At 34.4% G+C, this 9,376-nt stretch overlaps 1 protein-coding gene across 1 annotated transcript; it reads right to left on the reverse strand.

Moving 5' to 3' along the window:
* Window positions 1–2,765: 2,765 nt before the first annotated feature.
* creb3l3a (cAMP responsive element binding protein 3-like 3a) lies at window positions 2,766–9,376 on the reverse strand. Its single transcript, XM_027169611.2, has 10 exons — window positions 9,188–9,376; window positions 8,816–8,926; window positions 8,484–8,724; window positions 8,157–8,290; window positions 7,826–7,936; window positions 7,603–7,709; window positions 6,874–6,942; window positions 6,692–6,776; window positions 6,008–6,104; window positions 2,766–3,708 (listed from the first exon to the last, which is right to left on the reverse strand). Exons 1-10 carry the CDS (start codon window positions 9,206–9,208, stop codon window positions 3,398–3,400), a joined length of 1,287 nt encoding a protein of 428 aa, XP_027025412.1. The 5' UTR covers window positions 9,209–9,376; the 3' UTR covers window positions 2,766–3,397.

Genomic DNA, 9,376 nt, shown 5'->3' on the forward strand with positions numbered 1-9,376 from the left:
ATGCCGTCAGTACTGTGCGCTCCACAGCGCGCGCTCATTCTTTTATACCGCGGAGCGCGTGACGCACATTTACTGTCGCTCCATCACTTTATTTATGCATCTGCTTCATATCATATATGCTTTTATACTTCATGATGTTAGTCTTAATCCATGACTTATTCAATTTTAGAGGTTAATATTCCACACATTTAATAATCCTAGTTCAGGGAGAGAGAAAAAACACCAGATTGATCAATATTGCTTAGAAATAACGTAGAAAAAAAATATAGATAGATAGATAGATAGATAGATAGATAGATAGATAGATAGATAGATAGATAGATAGATAGATAGATAGATAGATAGATAGATAGATAGATAGATAGATATTTAAAACAAAAAGTACTGTTTTTTGTGTAAGTTTATTTATTTATTTGTTTGTTTGTTGGTTTGTTTATTTGTTTGTTTATTTATTTATTTATTTATTTATTTATTGGTGTTGTTGGATTATTGTCTCTAATTCCCACTAATGCCTCATTACAGCTTTGTTTGTGCATGGCTCTTATTATCCTAGGCTATATGAATGGTGCCATTATAAATAAGTTTTTCATATTTAATTATTAGTCATCTGGGCAGTATGCTAAATTCGGCTTTTATCATAAGCAGAAGGTTAATTAGTGCATCAGCAGGACATCAACTGTAGCAATAAAAAGCAATGAAAAATTCATGTACCACATAGAAATTTCATCGCCTACTGAATATTTAATTACAACTGGCTGCAATTTAAGAAATGCAAGAAAAGAAATGTAAATTCAACACATTTATTGTATAAACAAAATATGCTTGCATTTATTGTTTACAGTTATACAATACTGTTTACAGTTATACAATATTACCTCCTCCGTCCTCATAGAAAGAGACGCCACATGACCAGATGACCATTCTGAAAATTTTTTTCCTTTCTTCAAGTTTTCACCTGTAAAGAAAATTCTACTTTAATAGTCTTTTTTTCTTCTTTTTCTTCTTTTTCTTCTTCTTCTTCTTCTTCTTCTTCTTCTTATTATTATTATTATTATTATTATTATTATTATTCTTTTATCATATAGAAGGGCGATAAAGTATTTCATTATGTGTTGTAACCTTAGACACATTACATGTGAATGGTTTTGTGTATATATATGACAAATAAAATTTTAATTTCAACTTTTGATTGTGTATGTGAGTCACAAATTATGGCATTGAAAAATTATGCATATTATACATTACCCCACACATTTTAAACTTTATGTTTAAAACTAAATGTTTTTAGGACATGTAACTTATTGGGTCATCTTAGTACATCAAAAGTCAATCCATTTGCAGATGAATAGAGGGAAAATGCCTCTTTGCCACTCTCCTGTCCTGTCTCAATGTGAGCTGGGGTTGAAGACTATGTTTCCCTGAGGGAAAAGGTCGATCGAAGAAGCAAGCAGCAATGGTACTGATGAAAGATGTCCTCATTCTTTCTTCATGATTAAAGAAGCCCAGAGTGAAATAGATGTCAACAAGTAATAATAGTTATGCAACTTCAGTGAGGATAAAAACAGATGTTATTGACTAGATGATCTCTCAGCATCACTACCACACAGGACGGTTTGTTTGGTCAGGGGAATCTAAACTCTGATCTGTTTGAGGAATATGATGAAACTTGTCTCACTTTTTTTCTTATTATTAAAATTTTCCACCATATTATAAAACTTTTATTATGTTTTCCCTTATCTTAGCAAATTGGCCAAATGTTTTCTTTTGTACTGAGTTTGTACTAAGTTCTTTGTAAGTTAAGTCAACGCAATTTTTATTTCTAAAATGAAATCAAAGTTGCATTTATATTTATATATATATATATATATATATATATATATATATATATATATATATATATATATATATATATATATATATATATAATTATTATTATTATTAGGACTTTTTTTTTTAAGTGAAAATACTTCACAGATAGACATTTTACTGTGTACATGCTATTCTAGTCTTGTTTGCTAAACTTTACATGCTACACTAGTGTATATTTCAGCCATAAATATGAATAAATATCTCATCCATTCTGCCTAATCCAGACACCCTAGAGGGACTTCCAGTGGCACTGAGCTAATGGAACATGATGGCAATAAAGCATTTTTGTGACTTTTGGCAAAAAAGCAAAAATTGAAAATGATAGCTCCTTAGCCAGATAAGTGCATTACATAATAACCCACTTCAACATGCATTTTACCCAAAAATTTGGTTTATATTCCTTACATATCATTTAAAGCTGGATGCTCAATTTCTGACTTTTTCAAAAGCTGTGTATAGAAATAAAGTTTCACCATTTCCCACTCAAACAGTAACTGCCAGAAATATTCCTTCATATGTTAATATGTTACACATATGATTCTGACATAACAACTAGACCAAGATTACACATCTGGAATAAAAAAAAAAAAGTAGTGTAATCAAGGCTTGGGGTAACAGAAAATTCATTATGCTTATTTGGGGTCATTTATGCAAAAGGTTTGGGATTACCTGCCTAAGATAATCACTGTAATAATTATATATGGTGAATTTTCCTTCTTATCTAAATTCCCATCTCATTCAATTTCGAAATGAAAGAAATTTGTGCAAGTTTATGATCGCAACTAGGGCAAGTTCCAGACTGGGTTTAGTAACTGATTAATCCTTCTGATACAATACAGTGTGTTTCAGTCCAAAATTTAACTCGGGAAGTGATGATTAAGAAATGATATGATCAATAAGTTTAATAGAGTTTATTGAATGTACCACAAAAAGAGCTGCATAAAGTGCTTGAAATACAGGTATGATTATAGCTTTACAGTGCATTAAGATCAGTAGAAGCTTTGCTATCTAAGCAAATATCTAAGCAATGACATGGAGTTATTTCTTAATCACATGGCCAGAGAGGCAAATAAAGGCTTCAGTTCTATGTAGAAGCAAATATATATACATGCAGGATATAAAGGATCCCAATGATCACTGAGAATGGGTAATTTTCTGGACATTATACTTTGTTTTATGCATCAACCTATATACCCATGTATAAATTGATTTCTGGTACTAGCAATGAGTTTAACTTATAAAATCTGTTACAAAAACTGTTATTAATAATAAAGGGCAAACTGGGCTGACTGAATATTTTGCTGCCTGACAATCTATCTCTGCCCTTTTATGTATTATCCATGTGCTGATAGAGTCCAGCTTAAAAGTTCATCTAAGGTCTCAGCCAGCTTAAGCAACATGCTAAATCTTAGCATTATAACATTTCATCTGCCACTTATTACTTTAGGAGGTACAGGACCAAAGGCTACATTGCTTTTCTGGAAGCATTTGTTCTCTCATGTGGAAGAGAAAAATCCCTCCCTGCCCTTCACATGTCATCTGCGTGTGGCTGGAGCCTTGCACCATGCTGTGAGCTCAAGGTCACTGTTGCTGTGTGTCCAGTAATGGGGTCAGCATGGTAATGGTCATGTTGGACTATGCTAGTGTTGTGAGATCCTAAGTTGAAATCAGCCAAGTGTTGCCCTCGATGAAGTTTCTCAATTAGAGGTGCTATCTGCTCCATGCCTTCACCTTCAGGAAAACCAGGAACAGACTTGGATTCATCTGCCACTGAGTAAGGGCGTTCGAGAGCATGCATCACCCGAGAGGACTGCAGACTGTGCAGTGACCGTGACTGAACTACAGAGGATTAAGGAAAAAAGGTCTCAGAGATGTACTTGAGGTGCAGTTTGATCATGTGTCATTATTTTTGACTTTTTGTGTATCCTTTTGTATGTCTTAGCAATTATGTCTGATCCAAGCCCAGATAGGTTTATTGCTGGCAGCACCAATGTATCTTTAGATGCTGCTGTGGCATTCATATAATCATTTAACAGCTGCTTACCCAAATTATGCCTACACTGACAAATTAAATGAAGACTATGCATGTGGCCCAAATACAGACCAAATAAACTGAGTCATTGTGCAAACCTATTGTTCATTGTTAACTCATCCCACAATCACACTAGTAAACAACATGTTACTTACACCTAATTTCATGTGTCATGTACATGCAATAAATATGAATAGTCAATTTTTGATTAGAATTATTGCATGCTATTGTGAACATGGTTTTAATTTCCTCACTCATGCATCATTTATCTATTAGTTTTATTGCTGTTAATTGATCATTTGTAGTAGTTATTGAATAATAACATAGTTGTATCTTTCTTTTTCTTTTTTTATTTCTTTTCTATTAGAGGCACTTTTACTATTTGTTTCATTTTCATCTATAGGAAAATATTTTGTTACGAAAAATACATATTTTTAGGCATTTTAAATAACCATGCCATGGGGCACTGTAATTTTCTATACAGATTATGCTGCCAACTTTAAATCATTATTTATTTAACTTACTGAAATAATTATTTGCTGCTGAAAATATGAAAAGCAATCAATACAAATAAATGGCTTAAAATAAAGCAATACCAAAAAATCCATAAATGAAGATAAATAAGACTAACTATAAGCAATTTAGATTAAAGAAAAAGTGGCTGCAAGTTAGTGTACACTGCAATGGCAGAGCTATATCACTGGAAGATTTATCACATAACATGCTTATGCATGCTCATCTGCCATTTAGTCACTATTATGTCATCCTTAGCTCTGTCAGCTTTGCCTTTTATGGAGTCACTAAATTCACAGCTGTTCTAGGACTTACAGTTTTATTGACATACTTAGTTTCCACATTAAGTGGCAAGAAATTAGCTTGTAAAAAACAAATACGTTGTAAATCTGGTAGGGATTTTTCATTTGGTAGTACAAATTAGTCAGGAATTGTGTGATGAAAAGCCATATGTGTCACAGTCCTTCGTGTTAGATGATGGTGAAAGCCATACAATCAGTGACCTCAGAGGTTTTTAAGTAAGAAATTTAAGAGGTTTTTAAGTAAGTTTATATATATATATATATATATATATATATATATATATATATATATATATATATATATATATATATATATATATATATATATATATATATATATATATATAATTAGCTTATGTATAAAAAATCTATAAAAATAATGATTCAATTTCATGGTGAGGATACTTGCTACATCTAACTAAATGAGACCAAGCAAACAATTCTTCTTTCATGTGTGAGAGTTTCCTAAATTTTAAGTAAAATAACCTTCACTTCACCATTATACACATTTCCTACTTTACTATAAGGCTTAAGACTTCTGACAGCTCATATGATAATTATTAATATTAATAATCTCACATCACAGAAGGAGTGCTAAACATATTCTGTGTTCTCTAACAGGTTTGAAAAGAACTGAGTATGGCTTTGTTTGGCTACTAGCACAAACTGCCATGCAAAAACATGTTTTGGGATTGTCAGTATGTATAAGATTGTAAAATCAAAGATGAAAACGTGTATATTACATTAATATCATTAATGCTTAAGATCTGAGTTACCTCAATTTGATTAAATATTAAATCTGGAAAACGTAATTTTTAATTGAACATTCGTTTTAATATATAGTTTCAATATAATATATTTAATATATAGTTCACCTTCTTTGCTTTTTCTTTGCTTTTCCACCACTGTGATAATTTAAAGTGTGTAGGTCAAAAATGGACCCAACTTCTCACCATGACTGCCTATTATCCTGCCACAGAGGCAACAAAAATTGATCATGTGCAAAGCTCGAGACAGCGGCCTGATGAGAAGAAATTACAGTGTACATCCACCATTGATTCCACATGTGAAGAAAATTATGGAGCTGTTTTGGACTGTACCGTAGATATGTGTTCTCTTTGATACCTTTGAGAAGTGGTCCATCTTGCATCCAAAGGATTCTTGATGGTAATAGTATATTTCAGCATTTTTATTAAATTCAATTTGCACTGCAGGCATGCACAGATGTAGGCTACCATCATCTTTCCCTAGAGGGTCTGAGCCCGGGTAGTGAATTGATTGGTGGACTCACCTCTAAGTGGGCTGAAGTCTCCAGTCTGGCTGACCTTGTTCTCGTTGAAGGGCTTCAGGCTGGGCAGAAGAATCAGTGTGAATGACAGCAGAAGCACCTGTGGGACACCAAATTGATGGGCGACTTGTGTAAGATGTCAAATCACCACTGACAATATGGCAACGCATTTGATTTACCACACTGCTGATAGAGCTAGAGGTCATAAATGCTTGTGGCCGAAGCTCTTTTCTCTGTCAATACTGTATTACAGTTTTCCTCATGGATTTTAATATATTGCATTTAATGTATTGATATGAAATTATTAATATATAAAATATTATTGGAATATATGGTTTTTATGGGTCTGCTGCTCGGTCAGCCAGCCATTCATTCTGAAGGGCTTGTATTGTTCTAGAGAATCGTTTAGACTTTCAGAAATAAAGCGTACAAAACAAATTAATGTACCTTAAATATTTTTGATATATAACATACATACATAATAAAAATACAAAAGATGTATTAGGTTACCACTCCACTAACAAAAAAACCAAAAAAAAAACAATTTAGCGCCTTTATTTGGTGTTTTAAAAAAATCTCTTTTAAAAAGATCTATTTATGGTGTTCAATAAAACATTTATCATTTGTATGTATGTGTATATATGTACAGATATATTCAAGATGTCTAGAGTCTGTTATGCTCCTTACCAGCACACAGGTCCCGGTCTGAGCCAGTTTGTTAGATCTATTCATGACCATAGCCTGCAACCGACGCAGGTGCTCCATCAGAGAGCTTTGACCAGTAGAAACAGAGAAATGGTGGTTCAATCATCATGCACAGCATGCAAGAACTTTGAACTGAAACCGGAACAAGAAATGTGCTATCTCACATGTTACATTTCTCCAGCTGGAAGACTTTCCTCTGTAGCTCCTGGTTCTCCACACTGCAAGCTTCCATCCTACCAAAGCAGATTTTCCAAATGAGCTCTGATTACAGTTGAAGAGAGCAGGCAATCCCAGAAACTTAGAATTGACCCATTTCGGATAACAAACATAGGGTTAAACACAGCAATGTACATGCAATATGTAACAGGATATCTGGGGAAGATTCTGACTTTTCTCATGTTAGATTAACCATGCTGTATATAACCTTGGCAAAATAGATGGTGATGAAAATAAGAACCCTTTTGCAAATCTTGACATTGTGGCTTCGGACCTGAAAATAAGTGGTGGTCCAGTACCAGGCCACATTAATCTGGCCCTCATACAACCAGTGATGTCAAATCCTGTTTCCCAGGATTAATATGAAACAGTTGGATCATTTTGGTTTAAAATTAAAAAATATATTATTGTTAGATATGGTTGTTTGCTTTTGTGACATTTTGGTCCAAACAGCAAATGTTGTAAAACTATATTTGGCCTGGAATCATCATCAAAATCTAAAAGAATTGTAATTTTCAAACCCACATAATTGCTTTTGCACATTGCTTTCTTTAAAAATCATTTACGATAGTTTTGCTTAGAACGTGTGGCATTTGCATCCTAATTTGCATCCTAATGAGTGTTTTGTGTAGAATTTGGTGAAATAATGTGAACTCAATGCATGGCCATGTCAATACCTGCTTTCCAGTCCATCTACATAATCTTTCTTCTTCTTCCTGCTCTCCTGTGCAGACTGCTTGTTGCGGATCTTCCGGCGAATTTTTTTCAGAATCCTCTCCTCATACTGATCATGAAAATAAAAAAGGAAAAAAGAAAATAGGCACTATGCTACCGGCGTAAAATTGTATATATGAATCCAGTGGTGGTTTCACATTATATTAGTGAATGTGAACATCATACCTTGGTAAGAGGAAGCTGGCTTGGCAAAGTCACTCCCTCCTTGATGAGTAACTTCTTCTCGTCCTCGTTGAGAACCAGCTCCTGACAAGGTTGCTCTGAAGTTGGTGGAGGCTGAAGAGACAAATTTACAAATGTGTTATCCATCATCCCTTGACAAAACCCCTTGTGGGCATAATTGGTTGCAATGAAAGTATTTTGATACAAAATCCTTTGTATTTTACAAAAATTGTATCTTCCACTATAAGGCTGAGCTAAATCCCTGTACATGATTTTTGCTTTCACCCTATTTATCCACTGGTGCTTCATGCAGCTTGACACTATGGGGACTTACAGGCTCAGGAGCACCAGAGAGTAGCAGATTCTTAATAGTGAGAGGGAAGGAGGTGACCAGTTGAACTGGAGGTAATTTGCATGCATTCTGCATTCCTGCACCCTTTTCCTGTAAAATACCAGACCCCGAGCCATCTGAGGAAACAGATCATAGCATTTGTTTTTTATTTATTTATTTAATATAAAAGTTTTGCTTGCCTTAAAAGTGTAAAAACAAAAAGGATGCAAAAAGACTGTGTGACTGGATATTTAGAGAGGAATGTTACAGAAGGCAACGGTTATTGATTTGTGAAGCTATTTTTACACAAACGGTATATAGGCGGCTCACCAGGATTGATGGTCATAGCTGTGTTTGGGGCAGGAGCATAATGTGTGTGTGGTGGCACATAGCAAGACTCGAGAGGGGGACTCCCAGGAGATGGAGGACTGTCATTCTGGTCAGAGTGCGGGTCCTCACTTATTCCACTGTCGCTTGGAGAGGGCGGCCATAATGGAGAGCCAGACACAGAGTCGGTCCCACTCAGCAGGGCATTGAAGAAGACTTCACTACCCTGACCTGACATCATCATCTACCAAACAAAGACAAAATACATACTACTGGTTGTATTAAAGTCCAGGGAGATTTGCTGAAAGTGTAGGTCTGTTGGAAGCATCACTCACATTAGGGTGCATTAGCCAAGGCTGATCATTATGATGCGCCAAGTTCTCATGGCATAAGATGCCATCGTTCTTATCAAAAAGCAGATCCAGCAGTTCTATACCATCACAAGCCTGTTTTGTGAAACATGAATATTTATGTAATTTAATGACATTTCCTGTGTGCGTAAAAATGAGAGCACTCCAAAGCAAACAACTGAAAAAAGATCTCAAACATTCTGTCTGAAACAAAACACACTTTATTCATTATAAAGTTTTGCTTTAAAGCTAACTCATGCATTTTCTGAACTTTGGTCTTTGGCATACATGACACATCTAGCAACACTAGATCACAAAAGCAACACAGTCACTGCATCCTAAATAAGAGCTACTTACTGGTTCTGAGTTGAAATCCATTACTTGTCCTGTCAAGGATACCTCCAACAATCCAATTATAACTGTACAAAGCCGTTAAAAAAAGATAATAATAATAACTAATAAATAAGCAAACAAACAGCTATGTAAGCTACTCCCTTGTGTTTTAGTCCTGCCTTTGTCTCTATCTGATTTCAATATGGGGACAAA

The sequence above is a fragment of the Tachysurus fulvidraco genome, chromosome 2 (genome assembly GCF_022655615.1).
Source record: "Tachysurus fulvidraco isolate hzauxx_2018 chromosome 2, HZAU_PFXX_2.0, whole genome shotgun sequence".
Classification (NCBI taxonomy): domain Eukaryota; kingdom Metazoa; phylum Chordata; class Actinopteri; order Siluriformes; family Bagridae; genus Tachysurus; species Tachysurus fulvidraco.

What these genes read in the sequence shown, in the direction of transcription:
- creb3l3a (XM_027169611.2), bottom strand. Translation starts at nt 9,208, where the DNA reads ATGGATTTCAACTCAGAACCA. An exon ending in TGGATTTCAACTCAGAACCA is followed by an intron (nt 8,927 to 9,187) that starts GTAAGTAGCTCT and finishes TTCACAAAACAG; the next exon opens with GCTTGTGATGGTATAGAACT. An exon ending in TCTCTGGTGCTCCTGAGCCT is followed by an intron (nt 7,937 to 8,156) that starts GTAAGTCCCCAT and finishes TTGTCTCTTCAG; the next exon opens with CCTCCACCAACTTCAGAGCA.